Source organism: Triturus cristatus, chromosome 8 (assembly GCF_964204655.1).
Source record: "Triturus cristatus chromosome 8, aTriCri1.1, whole genome shotgun sequence".
Lineage (NCBI taxonomy): Eukaryota > Metazoa > Chordata > Amphibia > Caudata > Salamandridae > Triturus > Triturus cristatus.
In genome coordinates this window covers 889,906,529-889,926,501 of record NC_140591.1, presented here as the reverse complement: position 1 = coordinate 889,926,501, position 19,973 = coordinate 889,906,529, and the positions used below count along the sequence as shown (strand labels likewise).

Here is a 19,973-nt window from a genome sequence, read left to right as displayed (position 1 = left end):
TGTTCTGTTGTGTAGTAATCTTAGGTACTTTGTGTGTTTTGTGCATTGGAATATGTAAATAGGCGTCCTTGAGGTCTATTGTGGCTAGTTAATCTTTTTTGGATTTGTGGTATTATTTCTTGAAGGGTACACATCTTGAAGTGTTGCGTCCGTATGAACTTGTTTATGAATCTTAAGTCCAAGATTGGCCTCAGGGTTAGGTCTTGTTTTGGTACAAGAAGTATGGCGAGTAGTTTCCTTTGTGCCGTTCCTGTTTTGGTACTGCCTCTATTGCCTGTTTTAGGCGCAGCTCTTTGATTTCTGCGTTTAGCAGTATTTGTTCTGATTTGGATAATTTTCTTACCCTTGGTGGATTTCCAGGTGGTGTCTTTGTTAGCTCTATGCATAATATTGTACCAAATTTAATATCCATATGTCCGTTGCGATCCTTTACCACTGGTTGTGGAAAAAGTAGATTCTTCCCCCCACTGGTGTTTCGTGTGTGTCCTTTTTTGTGTGGAATTCAGTTAGAGGTATTACCTCTCCCTCTTGAGGTTTGGCCTCTTCCTCTGCCATTTCCTCGCACTCGAAAGGGCTGCTTCCGTTGTTGCCAACCCTGGTAACCAGATTGCTGACCCATTTGTTTGCTTGTGTTTTGCCCTTGAGATTGTTGCAGCATCTGCTGCTTTTGGCCGAAGCTGCCTCTTCCTGTAATCTTCGCTAGAGAAACCTCTTTTGAAAGATCCTCTTTGTAGTAGGCCCCCATTGCCCTAGCTGTTTCATTAACCTTATTGATCTGTTGAAGGGATTCATCCACTTCCTTCCCAAATAACTCTTATCCGTTAAGAGGTCTGTTGATAATGTCTGAACTTCTTGTTTGAATCCAGAAATCCTGAGCCAGTCATGTCTTCGGAGTATGGTTCCCGTGCACATTTGCCTGCTTGCGATGTCTGCTGCATCTAGTGCAGATTTTAGGCAGGTATTAGCTACATTTTTTCACTCTTGGACCACCGCTCTTGCTCTTTTCTTGTCCTCCCTCTGGGAGTTTTATAAACTCCTCCATTTCATCCCACTGTTGGTGGCCATATCTGTTCAGGTCATTTGAGTTGGCAATGCGCTACTGTGTTGCTGCTTCTTTCTCCATTCTTCTGCCCACCAAGTTCATCCTTTTACTCTCTTTTTCTGGTGGTGGTCCTGTATTGGAGACTGCGTTAGCTCTCCTTCTGGCGGTTACGATGATGGAATCTAGCGTAACGTTTCCCTGTATTTATTTTGGTTCTTTTAAAGAGCGTTTATATTTTTTCTCCACTCTAGGAGTTACCCCTCTGTTAGATGCTGGCTCCTTGAAGGCTTCCTTGCCTTGGTCCAGAATACTTAGCAACATGGTTAGGTATTGGGTTCCCTTTGTTGCAGGTGCCAGGGTTTCCAGCAGGAAACCTGTATCCCCTTTTCACCTCTAGGAGCACCCCAAACTGGTTTGCGGTCCTTTTACAATTTCATTGTAGGAGGCAATGTCATCTGGGGTAGAGGCCTTCGAGGGATAGTTGCATATCTCCTTCTGTGAACTCTGCGTTGAGATCCTTCCATTCGTCCTTGAAGTCTTCTTCATTTTCCTCTTCCTCCAGTACATTATCGTATTCCTCTGAATCTTCACCTTGAGGTTCCGTCATTGGTGGGGATTGGAGGAAACCATCTTCCTCTTCTTCGGCGTCGACTGTTTCCGGTTCGACTTCCGGAGCCTCAGGGATTCGAAACTCCTTTAATTAATCGAACTCCTTTTTTCTTTGCAATAGCGAAGCCATGTCTTTGACCTCGAGGGCCCTTGCGGTGTCGGATGCTGGGGGCTTCCTTATCTTTTCAACGTGGACGTTAATTTTCGGCATCGAGGTCTTTTTTGCAGGTTTGTTGTCGTCAACCCTCGGCTTAGGATCCTTGTGCGACTTCCCCTCTTGGGCAACCTTTGGGTGTGTGCCGTCCGTTTCTTTTGGTCGCGGCTGACCTTCGATCACCTTTTTGTTCAGTGTCGGGGCTGCCTTGGCTATTTGTGGTTTGAGTGTCTTCAGTTCCAAGGGATCTTTGGTTCTTACCTGGTCTGTCTTTTTTCGATTCCTTCGCCTTCTTCTCGGGGTGTCTTTTCAGCATCTTTTTCTATAACTTCGACGTCCGATCCTTTGTGTGTGGATTCCGCAGGAGCTGCGTTTTCCTCTACGCTACTCGAGAAACCCATCTCCCTCATGGAAGGTTTCTTTGTTGGCATCGACATTGTGGCATAGTGGGTCGTTCTCAGATTTTGGCGTGCTTGCGTTTTCGGCAGGAACGCTGCACAGGCCTCACAATCTTTATTCTGGTGATCCTTGGGTAGGCAGAGATTGGATCATGCTGTGCGTATTTGTGATGGCACTCAGGGCAGAATTTAAAAGGGGTCTTCTCCATGGCCCCTACCTTGCCATTTGTGGACCGGAGTGGTCCTCTGGTGTTGAAAAAACCCAGGCCGCTGCGCTTCTGTGTACGACTCTGCATCAATGATCTATCTCTTGTCCTTGATCCCATCTACGACGATCTTCTTTCCTTGAAGTTTCTTCAGGAAAAGCAGTGCTTAATTTGTGCCGGTGCTTTCCGGTGTTTAGCACCGGCACTTATTTTTCAGGGCCGGGCCTACATCTGAGGGCCATTGCAACTCAAATCAATGATTGAGCTGCATGTGTTATGTCACAGTATAAATAATTGACTCACTACAGTGTAATTCACACTACCACAGCCCCCTGAGTCCCTGGTGATGAGTGCTGCTGTGCAGATAAATCCATATCAGTGGTTGGTTCCGTGTGAATTTGCCTTCAGTTAAGTGTTGCTGTGGGCGGGCGAATGATAGGGCTGGATTTTGTTATGTGGACTAAGGGCAGCAGCAGCAGCGTGCGTAACCTTTTTTTATTATTTCACGCACTGCATGAGTCACCGCCAATTCAGCATTATGTATTGAAGAAATACAAGCAGTCCGCATGTCGAGTTGCAGTGTATGTGTAGCAGGCCTAATAAAGGAAGTGCCACCAGTAACCAAGTAAGTACTGTGAGAAAGTGGCTCTGTATATACTGTTCCCAAATAGGTACAGTGTGTACAGAGTCCACAGTCGCCAGAGGCTTGGCAGAGGCTAAAGTTAGATATAACCTTACTCTCTAAAGTGGTAGCTTGGTCGAGCAGTAAGGCAGTATCAGAGGACAGTGTAAAGCATTTGTTGCACACACTCAGTCAGCAAATGGTCTCACACACTAAAGAACTGAACTCTAGGCCAATGGTTTATTAAAAAAATATGTCTGTTTTATTTTAGAACCAACAATAGGAATTAAAATATACTTTCTCAGAATGAGATGCTTTAGATAAATACTTTTGCAATATGCAATTGACTTTTGTAGATAGTTACAGGTTGTTGCAATAGGCAACACAATTTCAAACACAATAATGCATTGAGCTCAATGGAAGTTTTAAGTTATTTGCAATAGATTACTTTTAGGATTACTTTTGTAACTCCAGGACTGGATCCTAGATTTAGTCCTGGGACAGTTCTCAGAAACAAGTGATAAAAGTCTACTTAGTTACTGTTGTGATTTTTAGGCAATATTTTGCCATTTTAAAAATTGACAGAAGAAATTTAATAGAAAACAGTCAATGATTCCCTATGGGAGAAAGTTCAAGTTGCAGGTAAAGTAGGTTCTCGTTACTTTTGTAATCCAGTACTGGGCTCCTAGACTCAGTACTGGGACCTCTATCTAAAACAGGTAAGTAATTACGTTTTCACAGTTAGCATGATTTTTAAAGAATATTTGAAGTTTGCAAAAATCGACATTTAGAAGGAATTTCACAGAGAAACAGTCAATGATGTCCTATGGAAGAAAATTGGGTTACTGGTAAGTACGGTTGTGAATATTTTTCAGGGTCAGTGCTGGACACCAAGATCGAGCACTGGGATCTCTCCTAAAAGCAGGCGAGTATTTTCGTTTATTACTCTGTTGATTTTTGGTGAATATTTTAAGTTTTGGACACTCCACACTTAGAAGAAATTTCAGAAGAAACCAGTCAATGTTAACCTATGGAGAAAAATTGGGTTATCGGCTTTTGGGCAAGTACTCGTCTGGCAGAGTTCAGGTTCTGGGCACAGACTCAGGGGTCTCCCAGGGTCAGGTAGGTACAGTTGTTACACCCTCAACGGCACAGGGGCAGCCGGGTGCAGAGTGAGTTAGGCCCAATGTTATCCTATGGGAGGCAGGGGGGCCTTGGGTGGTGGCTGCTGACTAGCAGGCCACACGACTGTGGGAGCTGGGCTCCTGGTCACTTGCTCAGGGCAAATGGGGAAGTAGATAGGTGTAGAGGTTACACTGCCAGGGCCACTCGGGCGGCTGGGTGCAGGGTGCTTTTGAGCCTTCAGGCGCTCAATAAATTTCAATGGGAAAGCTCCTGGTTGAAAAAAGGCTGCAAGCTCGGGGACGAAGATTCTTCAGGTGCCACCACCACTTCAAGAGGTAAGTTGGGTAGTTGGAGGATAGGTAGGTACCCAGGAGTTGGGCACAGGAGGCCGCAGGGCGCTGGGTGCCTTTTGGTGTCGGGAAATCTTACCCTCTGTTGACCGTGGTTGGGGGGGGGTACCTGGTCCTGAGGCTGCAGGCATCAGGCGTCCTTGGGTGCCGGAATCTGGGTCACAGTCCCGGGGGGGGGGGGCGTCTTCATGGTCTTTGGTCACTCCGGCACAGGCCAGGCTTGGCTTGGCGGCTGCAGAGTGTGCAGGGTTCGCGGTTCCGGGCTGATGCCGGGGATTAGAGCTGATTTTGAGCAGTACCAGGTGCTTAGAGCCAAAAGGTAGCCAGGTCCTCTGGGGTTTGTGAGGTTGCTGGCCACAAGAGGTGCCGGGATGTAGCAGGAGCAGGTTAGAGGGTCGGCAGGCCGGTAGGGCTGGGGCCAAAGCAGTTGGTGTCATCTTCTTTGCAGCTGCACGGCAGGACTTTTCTTCTTGCTGCTTTTTGTTTTTCGGAATCTGGAATCTAAGGAAGGAAGGTTCAGGGTGTCCCTAAATACTAGATTTAGGGGCGTGACAGGTAGGTAAAGGGCAGGGACCAATGGGTCCCTGTCCAGGGGTGGGTACACCCCCTACTCTGCCACTCTCCTGTGGGAGGGGGGCAGACGCCTAGTCCTCATTGGACAGGGCATCCCATCTTCAAGATGGCGAGGGCTCGGAGATGTGCTTCACCTCGCCTCCCCCACCTGAGGGGTGGGGTTGGCAGGCTGGCACATCCCCTGTCCTTATTTGGGGTTTGCGGCCAGGCTTCCTGCCAGAGTGGGGGCAGCAAGTGGCCTGGGGAAGCTCACAGAGGCGGCATGCCTTTGAAGCTTCCCCCTGTCCATCCTGGGGGAGGAGACCTAGCACCTCGCCCAGGATGTGCATTGTTGCAGGCCCCGGAGAGCGGGGGCTCTCCTACCCAGGGGTCCAGCAACAAGTCTGCTGTGTGGCAGCCTAGGCAGCCTCTCAGACTAGACGTGGATTGTAGGTTAGGTTTCAGGGGGCATCTCTAAGATGCCCTCTGTGGTGCTTTGTACATTAAATCCCATACTGGCATCAGTGCGGGTTTAATGTGCTGAGAAGTTTGATACCAAACTTCTCAGTCTTCACTTTTGCCATTATGGTGCTGTGGAGTTCGTGTTGGACGAGCTCTCAGCACCATGTACTTCTAAATGGCAGCACTGCACTTACAGTGCCCAGGAATGGACCGGGGTACTGTAGGGGCACGGGGCTCATGCTCCTGTGCCCACACCACTAGCATAGGGCACCCAGCTAGAGGGGTGGCTGATGTATGCCAGGGCAGTGTAGGTGGTGGGCATGGCACATGGATGCCATGTCGACTATTTTGTCTTGTACCCAGACACTCAGCCTGCAAGGGCAGAGTGTGTGTGTGTGTTAGGGTACAGGGCCTCTAAGGGTGGCACAATGAGTGCTGCAGCCCTTAGAGGCCTTCCCTGGTCACAAGGCCCTGGGTACCGGGTACCATTTACCAGGGGCGGACATGTGCCCAGGGTTTTTCAATTTGGGTCTGAGGTTTTTAGGGAAGGAACATAGGCCCTGGGCACCCGATTGGCAGGAGTCCAGGGCACACTCACTCAAAGTACATTCAGCAAAAAGTAGGGGCATACCATGCAAGAAAGATGGCACTCACAAGTACCCAAATTGCTTTTTTTTTCTTCTTTAATCGTGGTGTGACAGTCACCGTATTTAGTAAAGTTAAACAGACTTCAAGTACGAGCAATCATGCAGCCAGCACAGTGTGCAATGCTCTGGGCCGGGACGCTGGAAGGAGAGGGCCTTGCCCTTTGGCTTTAACCCCTTTCCATCTAATTGTTGACAAAGTTGAATTGACTGTTGACTCACATGAAATGCTGTTTTTCTGTGCATTTTATCTGTTTCGGATATACTTTGTTTTGGTATTTTAATAATTCCTGTTCTTCACGGTGTGCAATATGGAGAGGTGCACCTGTTAAAAGTTTATTTTCCACGTCATCAAGGCTCGTGCTCTTGGCTCAGGTTGTTAGTGCAGTGGTATGTTTGCGTCACCAGTGCATAGCTGGTCTGTCTTTGGAGTTTCTGTGCAGAGCCTGGAGAGAAGCTGGTCTCATACTTTATGGTGCGTGGGCGAACCACTCGCCCAACAGGCACGCACCTGCTACCTTAAAATAAGCTCCGGAGGTGCAATCCCGCTACATCCTGCAGGGTAGTCACCCAAACACCAGCCCCAAAAGGGGACACAAAGAAGAAGCACTCTTGTGCGGCGCTGCCACCTACCCCCAGGCCTATGTTTATAATTACCACGAGGCCCGGCGGATTTTGGAGGACGTGGCATTGGAGGGTGGCTGGAGCTGCCCTATTTAGTGACTGGAAACAGAGGAGTCGGGCATATGAGGGGAACAAAGCACTGCGGAGCTCTCGTAAACGGGTGGGCTTTAGGACTGTGGAGTTGTTCTGGTTTACCTTAATGCAAGGTCAAAACACGGTAGCATGTGCAATATGCATGGACACATTGAGAACTTAGCAAAGGGCCAGCGGGTTTGAAGAAGCTGGTGGACAGCGAGGGGAAAACTGACATGCATGGGAGTGATACTTCCTTAACCCAAGCGACCTATACATGGTAGCATTTCATTAAATATTGCATAACACCCGCCGGTAGTGGAGCGATGCTCATGCTTTACATTCTAGTTAGCACATGGCCACCTCTGTAGTGAGTGAGACAAAACGCACATACCCCTTACAGTATTCACTCGGTATTTACTTTTATTTCATGCATGATGCAGGCCAAAGTAACTGCTGTGCCACCAGCCAAACCGGTCTTTGGAGCAAGTCCCTGTGAATGCCACTGGTTTCAGCAAAACCCTGTTTACGTACCATCTGCTGCCATGGGCATGGTTTTCATTTTAGTTCTGCCCTGGTCCCCGTCACAGTCTACACACGCAGTGCCTGCTGTAGAGGTGAATTAGGGTTTGCTGGCAGTGTTGTACCCTCTCTGTGCCACAGTGAGGTAACACTGTGACACCAGTGTTTAATTGATCTCATGGGCGGCTGTAGGGCAGTACGACCGGTACCACCGAACCAGGTGCCGATTTCAAGGAGCGCAGTGTTTGCGAGTTTATTTTCATTTTAAAAGCATCTGCTGTGGGTTTCCTCGTGTCTAGCAATTTTCCAGGCAACAATAAAGATTTGAAGATAACTCTGTGATTAATGTTTTTCCTGGAGAGTGATGGGAGTTTTGTCTAGTAGAGGTTTTGAGTCATCATTAGGTTGAGGGTTAATATGCCTGCTGTAAAGAATTTGTACCATGTAGATGAAAAGTGCACATAATCTAAATAGGTCCGTGGGTTACTGCTTTTCCAAGATACATCCTTTTGTTACAGTTTATAAGCTAAAAATCCTAATATAGAACACTAAATTATTAACTGTCGTCAAAGAACTGCATGCACAGTTCAAAGTATAGGTTAGAGCATAGATTAATGTTGCAAAAAAGGGGTTAATTTGGGTAGAAATCAATTCTTAATATTAAAGAGAACCCCCAATTATGGTGTTCCATTTTCAATTCAGAGGTTGTGCTTCTCCAGATCAAGCAGTCTTAAACTATACTGCCCACCCGTATGGGTGACATGCTACTCCAACAACTTGTAGTACTCAGGGCTTGGCTTATCTAACATTTCATATACAGGGATTTACATATGTAGGATTGTGTGTGGATCCAGTGGAGGAAAGTGGGTGCGGCCTCCGACAAACATTTGAGCACCTGGACTTCATATTTTACAAATTAAGCACTGAGGAAGACACTTTTCTTCGGCGCGTCCTGTCTTGCTTCCAGATCCAACGGCGGAAAAAAGAAACTGAAGATGGCCACCATGCACGTCGACCTCCAGGATACCGTCTGACGTCATACAGGGGACGTACCCGACACCAAATGTTGGTCGAAGGCTACCAAAACAAGAAAGAAAAAAAAAAAAAAAAAAAAAAAAAAAAAAAGAATTCCGGATCCAACCACTAGATGGCAGAATGATGCACAGCATGTAAATCCAAACAAGGATTCATGCTGCAAAACAGGTGTACCATGCGAGAGGTTGCCCATGCAAATTTGAGAAGATCTGGGGTCCCTGGACAGAACTGAGGTAAGAGACAAGAGGAAAAGTAGGGGTTGCCTACAGGGTGGAGCGGGCTTGAGCCACAAGCTGCACTGGTACATTTCAATGATACGGAAAATGAAAATAGAAAGGTCCTACTTGCTGTACTAGTCTCATGTTTCATCCCCGACCTTGGGTAGACCTATGTATAATTAATGTATTTTTTGCTCCTGTCCTCAAGAGTTAGGGGGGGTATGTTACAATGTTTGTTTTACTCTGTGAAAATTGAATAGAGATATTCCACCCACCCCAAAAAAAAATTGTTACCCTTTTTCGTTTGATGTTACCCACAGAAAAAGGTTACTTCGGAGTATCACAAAAAAAATTATGAACAGAAAGAGTGCTCGGATGAAGCTTTGGCGAAACACTTGGCATCTCTGCTTAACAGTGAAACTTAAATTTGGCATACCTTAAGTCTTTACCTAATTATCACACTTCTAGTATTTCTTGAAGCCTTAGGGGATGAAAATTAAATTTTGGGTAATTTCGTATCTCTACTGGACCAGAAACCAAGCAATGACATCAAACAAAAATGCCACGGGGTACAACCTACCCAAGTCAAATAATATTACAGATGCATATAGAATGGAGTGAATAACTTTGAGAAAAAAAATGTCTCTTCCAAACTAACCCAAGAGGTCAAATCCTTAGGATTTTGCATTGATGCAAAACTTACTATGAACAAATACAGAAGGCGCACTGCTACATCTACTCCGGCAGCTCTTTTCACTAGAATCACTTCAAACCATTTCTGAAGGTTTCTGATTTGGGTTCCATCATTCCGGCAACAGTCACCTAAAGAACCATCCATGGAAAAGCCTTGCTCGTAAGAGTAAATGCTAACTAATTGGCTACATTTAATGCTATCTTTCTCTAGGAAGCACGCTTGAACACGGGCACTATCCAATCAGATCACAACACCATTACTGACAGACCTGCAACTGCTACCTCTGGAGGCCAGGATCCAATTTAAACTCACCTGCATGATGTTCACATCACTAAAGTCAAGAACACATCTAGCTTCATTTCTGCCTTCACATCTCTACTGGAAAATTGCTTAAGAAGCACAGAAAATTCCAATTTCATGATCAAGAAATTGAAACCAAACTCAGGAGCATACACATACTCTTCTAAATCTGCTCACCTATAGTGGAACCCTCAACCGAAGGCAGAAAACATCAGTTGTCAGGTGGATATAGGCGCACTACTTTTCAATCTTAACTTTTACATCTATTCTACTTTCACAATGAAGAAAAATAAAAGTCAAGTAATAAGGACCTTTCCTCCTCAAATTAATTTTAATTAACTTTCACATGTTGTTTCGCTTCTTTTCTCTACCTCCTCTCTTCAAAACAGTTTTACACATTGTTATCTACCAGATGTTCTAGATGCTGAATTTATGTTTGCCATGCTCACTTAATTGTATTTTTGTGAGCCCCCCGCTCAAAAAAAAAAAAAAAAAAAAAAAAACTTGCTCTGTTCTTTCTAAGGTTCTCGAACAATGGGGTAGAAAAGCGCAAAATAAAATTACGCAAACATGGTCTGCATGATGGGGTTCAGACAGAAAAAAAAGGTGTTTTTTCAAAGACTTGGAAAGTGAATCCCCTGTCAGGTTTGATTTTCAGCATGCTAAGCTTAGATGGACGGATACCAGTGCATGATTTTGGGTGTTTCGTTGTCGAGACAAACTCAGATATAACACTAGAGAAAAACATACCAATGAGACTTCGACTAGTGCAGAGTCTTTGACTAAATGCTGATAAACATGCCTGGCGGATTTCGCAAGACAAAATTGACTGGAAAATACCAGCAAACTCCCTCAATCCAATGCAGAGTCCAGGTCTGCAAGTACAAGATTGCCTGGTACCAGCTAATTACTTACACCCAAGTGATTTTACTGTGGAAAGTTACTATGGCCTATGGGCACCAGAAGGAACAAACTCTTAAACATTACTCTAGTACGCAAATGGAGGTCATTGTAGCCATAATAGAGAGTCTGCTAGAAAATAAGGTGGAATGCAGGCAAAAAAAACAGGCTGTGACTCTCCAGATGACTGAGGCACGATGAAGGAACACCAGTGCAAACAGAGAATCGATCATAGACCAGCTATACACGTATGCACACAAAAATGTTTTGTCTCGCATAATGTGCAGACGTATGGGGGCTGCACACAAAGCCACAGTATCAAAAAAGTGGAAACGGTACCCAACCCACAAAATAGTAAACACCGAGCCTGGAGGCCGATGTGATAAGAGGGCATAGGCCACCCACACAAAGCGACGGCTGGAGGTAATTTATTTATCAGAAGTTTCGGAAGCAGTTTGATGTTGTAGTTCATAAAGACGAAATGTGTCACGCACACATGTAACAGAAGAAAATAGCATATTTTTTCAAAAAAAACCAACTCTTGCAGCAACAACGTTACCCGCCTCAAATGTAAAGCATGATCTTCGTGTTCATATAAAAATGTGAAATTTGAAAACCAGTGCGGACTCCTGCAAATGCCTTCCAAGACGTCTGCAGAAGGAACCCACTTAGCTAAAAACTACTGCCTTTCCTCGTCAATACAACAGTAACAATGGCAACTAGACCACTTTTTTTTTTTTTTTAACGAAACCTACAGACCAAGTATTTCACGGTGCACTAGACTAGCAGTAATTTCTTTCACCATTCGTTAACGCGTGATAAATGGAAATTGCTGCACTGCCAGGGATTTGAACCAGCCTGCCATCTCATCAGAAACCCTTCGTCGTGCCTTTTACAGGCCAGGTGGTAATCTCGCTTCCCCGTTCATTATCACATCAGTAATGGGCCTCAAGATCTCCGTTGCACCGGGGGGCGATTTGCACTCGCTTATAATAAGGCAGGTGGCTGCGCTGATTGCTGCAAGTGGCCCAAGCAACGGACTAAAATGCAGCAATCACTTGATGCATCTGTTTTTCTTACAATCCCATCGCACCCGCCCCTTTCACTTCCTTTCGTTAAAACGGGAGCCAGCAAAGGGCACTGAAACGAGCATCTCTTGCACCCTGCAAAGGAGACGCGCAATGGTTTTACAGATGCCATTAGTAGATGTCATACGGCCAACTCTACGAGGCTAATAAAACCCTATCCGAAAATAGACCGATAGGTTCCTAGCTAATTTAAGATCCTTATGCTTAAAGATAGTATATGACTCGACACAGCAAGGTTTCAGGACCCCCCTTCATAAGCAAACTATAGAGTCGCAGTTTCGTAGCCTCACTTTTGCGCCTTTACTTTGATCAGTTAGCCTCTTGCTCATTCCAGCCATTCATGCGGCCGAATATGCACAACACGGAAACAGGAAGCACACTCAACAGGGTAGCAAGCACCACAAGGACTTGGAATACATTAAAGCAAAAGTAGACCTATCAAAATACATAAAATGCGTTCCCTGCTGTGAAAACAATATGCGGGGAGTGAAAAGAAATTGCGATCAAACGGAAAAACTATTCAATGATCTGCAAGATAATTATGTTCTCTTAATTGAATTCAGATGTGTTTTCTTCTAAAGAAATATTCTGCATAATTCCTAATTTGTAAAATTAGTAATCCAGGTTTAGTAATTTGAACGCAGGATTTCTTGTGTTGTTGCCAGAGATTAAGTAAATAAGTTAATTCCCTGTAAGTACGGTTATCCAGTATTGGTATCTTTCATAGATTCACATGCCTGAATCATTCCCTGTCCTAGGGATGGGAGTTCCACATTACCATAATTAAGAACTATTTAAATAATGCCATAGTCTATAATGGCCCGAGCCATGTTTTATATAGCAAATCTATGTCTTTTTTTGAAAAAGGACTAAATGTTGAATGCAGCCATTCAGCTGCCATCACCATCTAGAACCTTCCCATCAGAGGCAGTTTCCCTCAGATTTTCCCAGCACAAGTGAGAAGTGAGCATCTTAATGAATAATATGGAAACCGCCTCTACGGGGAGCAGGATTGGTGCATGTGAATCTATGAAAGATACCAATACGGGATAACCATATTTACAGGTAAGTAACTCATTTTCATATCCAGTATTGGGGTATCTTTCATAGATTCACATGCCTAAATCAGAGTAGAAAGCAGTCACATCCAATTTTAGTTTGTCTGTTGTGGATGGTGGGTGACTTCTATCACTTAATGAACCCCAAAAATTTGAGGTAACATGAAAAACCCCTGAGGGCTATACCTGTGCGCACTGTTATGTTCATCAATGTACAGAATATACTCTTAAAAGAAGGGTAACTTATCACTTATATACTAGCATTTCCACATACTTCGCATTAGCAAAAGGAAAGGAAAAAAAACGCCAGCGTAACTTAAAGGTACACCTTACTTAGTTCTGTTTTAAATCTTTCAGTACATGCCAGCATTTGAAACCACCATAAGGCTCTTTTCAATGGCTAGAAAGAGCTTTACCTTAATGAAGAGATGGTGAAGCACCACCTGGCCTATCGCTGAATCTGCATCCTGTGCGGATTCCAGGCAGTAGTGCTGCATGAAGGTCTGAGTGGTCCTCTAGGTTGCAGCACAGCAGATCTTTTCCAGGGTCGCGGACGTAGCAATTGCCCTGGTGGATTGAGCCTTTGCTTACAATCCACCTTACAAAGGTTTGTTTGCTTTGACATGATAGAACTATCGCAGCAGATATCCATCTTGCAATAGTGGCTTTTATTATTGCAGTCCCTTCTCTGCCTTGATCATAGACAACAAATAATTGATCAGTCTTTCGAATGTCCTTCGTTCTCCGAGGATAGAACTTAAGGCAACGTTTGACATCCAGTGTATGTAGTGCTTGCTCTTCAGGCATTGATGGTTGCAAAAAAAAGGCCTGGGGAATAACTGGCTCACTGACGTGGACTTGTGACGGCACTTTAGTAATAATTAGTCCTTAAAATCACAGTGTCCTCATTAAGTATTAAAAAGGGTTTCTAAATAGTGAACGCCTGGATTTCTCTGGCCCTTCTGGCTGAGGTGAGGGCCCGCAGAAGAGAGACTTTCTAGGTTAGGAATTTCAATTCAGCTTTATGAATGGGTTCAAATGGTCTTTTCATGAGTAGTGCAAGGATCACATTGAGGTTCCATTCCAGTGGAGGTGCTCGTACTGGAGGGAAAGTAGAAAACAGCCCCTTCATGAATGGTTTCATCAGGCTTGCGGCACATAGAGAAGTGGCACTGGAACCACTCCTATAATGAGATGGAAGCCAGATGCACCTTAACCGAAGCAAAAGTGAAAGCTAAACCAGATTTTGCCAAGGAGAGGAGAAACGGTAAAAACTGTTGCGGGGATGATTGAAATGGATGCAGACTTTTCGTCTGCACCGAAAACAGAACCTTTTCCAAGTTTGTACATCTTGTTGCTGCTCTTTGCTCTAGATTGCGAGAGGATCTCTTGACTGTTGCAAAATGTTCATATCTCTAAACGCCCAGAATTCAGGAGCCAAATGTGAAAGTGCAGTGACTCCGGATTCGGATGGTGCACTTGACCGTTGTCCCTGGACAGGAGAGGAGGAAACAGCTGCCGACGTATGGGTCTGGCTTATGAAAGGTGACGTAGTTCTGGGAGTCAATGTTGCCTGGGACACCTGGGCGCAAGGAGGATTAGGCGAAATCCTTCCAGCCTCATCTTGGTCAGTACCCTGGGAGTCAATGGGATGGGGGGAAAAGTAAATGGCATATATCCCTGACCATCGCATCGAAATGTCATTGCCCTGAGACTACGGGAGGGGGAACCTGCTGGCTGGCATAGGACCAGCATTTGGCGTCGATATTCATGGCAAACCGGTCCAGAGGTGGCTTTCCCCACAGGGCAAATACTCCATCCAGCTGGAACTGGTTGAGTTCCCATTTGTGGCAATTGTTTGTAGCTCTGCTGAGAGCATGTTGTGTAAACCTGGAACATGCTCGGCCCGAGAAATCCTGTGCTCTGTTGCACAGCTCCACAGTTCATGCGCTTCCAGTGTGAAAGATTTGGTCACTCCCTGTATGTTTATATAGAACATACTTGTTGTGTTGTCCGTACAGCCTTCAACTCCAGGCTGTTGGTATGACTGTTTTTGAGAAATGGACCTTTTACCATGAATTTGAAGTTCCTGCAAATGACCTCCCTAGCCTTCCATGGAGACATCCGTTGTCAGGATGTTGTCTGGTATGGTTTGCAAGAAAGGTTCGGGGAGTGGTACCACCATTGCATTGCTAACTTCATGGCCGGAGTAATATGAATGGTAACTTCGAAAGATCCCAACATTTGAGCCATTGCTTTTGCAATTCTTCCTGGAGAGGTTGCATTTTGAGTCTGGCCAAGGGAACCAGGTCTATCGCTGATGAGCACATCCCTAGGAGCGACTTGCATTTCTTTACTGAAAGACTTTCTATGGGATGGCCATAGCCAATTGTCATAAACTGGTTTGCCGTTCTTCCAACAAGAATGCTTTGCTTTTAATAGTGTCCAATCTGGCTTCCAGGTATGGTACTATTTGATTGAGAATAAATGAAGACTTTGTGATGTTGACTGTCAACCCCAGCTTGCTGAACAGCAGAAGACAGGCGTTTGTGGTCCTGGTTGCTTTCTTTGCAGTTGGTGCCATTAGCAGCCAGTCGTCCAAGTAGGGAAATACTTGGTGATCTTGAGAATGTGTAGGGCTGTGGCCACCAGCGTGAGGCCCTTTGTAAATTTCATGGGTGCCAACTAAAGGACGAAATGAACTTTGAATTGGTAGTGGGTACCAGCTACTGTGAATCTGAAGAATTTGAGGATTCCGATGAATGGGGATGTGGAAGAATAAGTCTTCGAAATCGAGGGAGGTCATGAAGTCTCTTTTGCTGAGACGCCGTAAGATCTCAGCCAGAGTTACCATCCTGAAAGTTTGCTTCCTCAGGAACTTGTTTAACTTTGAGATCCAAAAATAGGTCTCCACTCCCCTAACTTCATTATCCAGAAAAAAAGGGAATAGAAACCTGGACATCTTTGCAGAATTGTAACTTCCTCGATAGCTCCTTTTGAGAGAATAACTTTTGCTTCTTTGTGCAAAAGGTGAAGCTGAGGGGGAGGGGCTCCCTTGGGTGGAGTAGTTTGAGGTTTCTCTACGAACTCCAGAGTATGACCGAAGGCAATCAAATCCAGCACCCAACAGTCCGTTGTTATAATCTCACATTGCTGGAGAAACTGGAGATCTTTACACCCACAGGAGGGGAAAGGGAGGGGGGAGCTGGTACCCTGTTCAGATCATTGCTTTCTCCCGGTATCTCTGCCTTGGGTACATGCTCTTTCAGCCCCCTTGACGAGAGAAACCGGTAGTGGAAGGTTGGCGGTAGGTACCAGGTTGATAGGCTTGCCTGTATTGTGGCTGATATTGTTGCGCCCTCTGGAAGTTTCCAATGTAGGTGGCAAAACCACATCCTTTTGCTCCCCTAAATGGTATTTTCCTGTACTGGAGGGAGCCTTAAGATTTTGCTGTATCCGTATCATTTTTGATAGATAGAAGAGCCTCAACTATATGTTTACCAAACAAAGTGTCCCCATCAAACGCCATATCCAGGACCTTGGTCTGGGCCTCCGGTCTAAAGGTGATGGCTTTCAACCACTCATGGCGCCTCAAGACTACTGCACTTGCAAACTGGCGAAACCCTCTGCTGGCTAAGTCCATAGCGCAGTCGATTGTCTCAGAGGATGCCCCCTCTCCTCCTAGGATGATTTTTCTGGCTTCCTGCTTCTTGTCCTCCGGAATAAAGTCTAGTAAGAAGGCCATGTCCGACCACATCTGTCCATCATAGCAGCTGATGACAGCCGAAGCGTTGGCCACCTTGATGGTATTTGCAGCCATGGTGGGAGAAACGCCTTCCCCAGGATGTCCAGCTTACGCCTTTCTTTATCCGGAGGGATTGAGATCCGGGTGGCTGGGTTCTTTGATCTCCTTTGTGCCGCCGGAGAAATAACGGAATCCGATTTAGGGTGGCCTGTCAGGCAGGAAGGCAAATCTTCTGGGGCCCCGTACTTATTCATAATGCGGGTATCATGGGCAGTGTCTTCATTATCTTCACTTCCTCTTGCCAGGTGTAGTCTATGATTGGTATTTTTCGCATGGATTTCCAAGCTTCCTCTTTAAAATCATACAGATAGCAGTCCGTATGTTTAACAGTCATGGGGAGATGGAATCTATTAGAAGCCCTCTCCATTAAGTTGTGGAAACCTCTCTTCTGGAGGGGAATCCACTGGATGTTGTGACGGAGGAGAGGCGTAGGTTCTGAAATTTCACCTTCTCTCTTTGTCTGAGGAGAATGGGTCGACCGTATCAGGCTCCTGTATAGGAGGGTGTGGTACTGTAGGTGTCACTGACTAAACCGGTATTACAAGGGACTGTGGTTGAGCTTGCGACGGCTCCTTGTGAACATTGAGATGGAAATCTTTGTTTGTAGTCTGTGAGCATAGCCTGAAGGTCCTGAATCTAGGATGGCAGAAGATGTGCCATCTCTCTAGGGCGAGATTCTGGAGTATAGTCATAGTGTTGATAATGATGTGGCGGTGCCAGATATGATTGATGGCACTGTTCATCTTCATAGTCCTAGTCATCTTCCTGGCACTTAACATGCAACTCTGATGAACTATGCGACACTCAGTATACTCCATCATCCTCCTCCTAGTCTTACGACTACTGTAGGTCCAAAAGGTGCGAAGGAAGCAAAGGGGAGATTTTACTGTATACTGACATTTCCGGATGAAAAAACAATTTCAGCACCTTAATCATAGCCGATGGTGGTGTCGACAGAATCCTGGCCACCGACTATGGAATTCGGACGCCGACAGTGTTGTTGCAATCTATGTTCGCGTCGACAGTTTCTACGGAATAGCAGTCGACAGTGTCAGTCGACTCATCGTCAGCAAAGCGGTCGTCGACAGTGTCAGCGTCAATGACAGTAGGGATGTTGATGGTATAGTTGTCGACGGTATCTTCGTCAACTTCGCCAATGAAGCCTTCGTCGACTGCACAGATAGGGTGAACATCAACTATGATGGCGGCAACAATGCTCTCGTCAACAGTATTGGCCCGGAGATGGCTGCTGTCGTCATACCTTTTGTCTACGGGACCGACTTAACAGTGTAACTTGTTGATCTAGTGACTGTCGTCGACGGAGGCATCGTCGATGGGAATTTTTCTGTTCTGAATTTCCCCGGATCTGATGAGGAGGCTCTATGGTGCTTCTTGTCTTTCTTCACTGGAGTCGAGGAGACTTCAGACGAAGGTTCAGAGGAGACTTTAGAATATCTCTCCTGCTCTCTCTGGAGGGTTTGAGTTGTTTTCTGCCCTCTCCAGAGTCTTTCTCCTGAGATCTTGCTCTCTTGTGAGGCTTGGATGAACCATTACTGTCCTTTTCAGATGACTTCCGGTGCTTAGTGGACTGTAGCCATAAAAGCAGCCTCCCCTATTTATCTTAGTGTTTCTGAAGAGAAAGTGCAACAAATTTTGCACGGCTTTAACTCATGGGCTGGGTGGAGGCAATAAATTCAGTCCATTTGAGAATCAACATGGACCCTTTTCTTGCCACAGGTCTTGCAGGCATGGAAGAGTCCCTTCTTATCAGACATGATGAAAAAACCTTAGGGAAAAATCCTAGAAGGTAGAAGAAAACGGTAGTACTCAGGGAGACTCCCTTCACACCCGACGTGCGGTAAAAATCTGAGGGAAACTGTCTCTGCTGGGAAGGTTCTAGAGGGTGCTAGAAGCTGATTGGCTGCATTCAACATTTAATCCTTTTTTTTTTAAAGGACCTAGATAAGTTATATAAAACATGGCTCAGGGCCAGTTTAGCTTATGGCATTTAAATACTGCTCGATTATGGTACCATGGGACTTCCATCTCAACGACGGGGAATGATTCAGGCATGTGAATCTATGAAAGATACCCCAATATTGGATAAGCTAGCTATAATACTTAATGACAATCTCACACCAAGTGTAACCTCAGATAACTTCACAAAATGCTCTCATTACTTCCTCATGGCATTTATTAAAAAATGAGAAACTGCTTGAGATCCTTTATGTCAAGGGTGCATTCGGATCAATGGTTGTTTTCTGGGTGGGACACAACAGCTTAAAATAAGATGCTGGCAGATTTTTAGTAAAGAGTTGTTCACCGGCAGAACAGTGAAATGCGGTTATGCACAGTATCAGATGTTTATTTCTTCAGCTCTATTCAAGTGTCTTACAACTAAGTGAAATAGGATTCAGACAACGAAAATTCAAAACTTCACCACAGTAAGAAACTTCCAAAGAGACACTGCTGACATACTGCAAACTTATGTATCAATGTGACAAGTATTGTCAGCCAAACAGATGAAAAGGAAACTTATTCATGCCACCAAAATTAAAGAACATTTCTGTCCATACTCACCGAATATCGCACTTCTAAGTATTCAGAGTTGGCTGGGACATCTGGGATCTCAAAGGCATAATTCTTTTCAACTTTCTATGAAATGAAAACAGGTTTCATAATGCAATAATATCTGAAATATTGAACACAAACAGGAATGGAGCAATACAGTGTTATCATAAGTGACACAGCAAGGTCAAGCAGTAACTTTCTAAATGAGAGGTACACATGTCCGTGGGAGTGGATCGTTCAATCACAATGTTTTTTTTTTTTTTTTTTTTTTTAAAGAGGTGGCCACATCCATTGTACTGCTTGGTTATGAGAGATGCCATGACAGACAATGGAGCTAGAATGTAAACTAAATATACTTATCACATATTGGCATATGTGCGTTACTTATACCAAACTTTCAGATTGAGAATTTGGGCTTATCCCTTGATGGGTATGGGAAGATTGTCAAACTTCCAAAAAGTCACATTGGTGAAGTTCCTAAATGTGCTTAGAAGCATCCAGCAGCATTTCTGTTTGATACAGTGGAAACTTGGGTGAGTAATCACTTATCAGTTAATTTGCTCACATGTTAATTAAGTGGTCAGTGTTTCTAGGGGAATCCGCTGAACCGCTGACTGGAATATGTTTGTGGAGTCATGCCGCAAAGTCCAAGGGTTTGTGGTGAAGAGATTGTGCACATGCATAAGAATGGGTTAAGCCTGGTAACAGTTTTCAGTTGTTATCTGCGCTGGTAAACCGGAGCGAATTAGCAAGAAGGAAGGAACGTTGCATTAAGATGTGATCTGATGCACAAAAGCAACCAAGTTGACAGGTGCAACGATGAAGACCATCTGTTTTGTCAGTCTGGAGTTGTGTATTATTTTTTTTACTTTCAACAGTGCTACATCAGAGTCCTAGGCTGGTTTGTCCAGAGTTTTATGGA

At 45.0% G+C, this 19,973-nt stretch overlaps 1 protein-coding gene across 1 annotated transcript in view; it reads right to left on the bottom strand.

Annotated features, from left to right (window-relative positions):
- The window catches only part of POLA1 (DNA polymerase alpha 1, catalytic subunit), a 2,011,520-nt gene that overhangs the window by 1,778,600 nt on the left and 212,947 nt on the right, over window positions 1-19,973 (bottom strand). Inside the window, exon 13 of the mRNA XM_085622423.1 lies at window positions 19,061-19,135. Coding sequence (XP_085478549.1) covers window positions 19,061-19,135 — 75 coding nt within the window. The remainder of the gene's footprint in view (window positions 1-19,060; window positions 19,136-19,973) is intronic.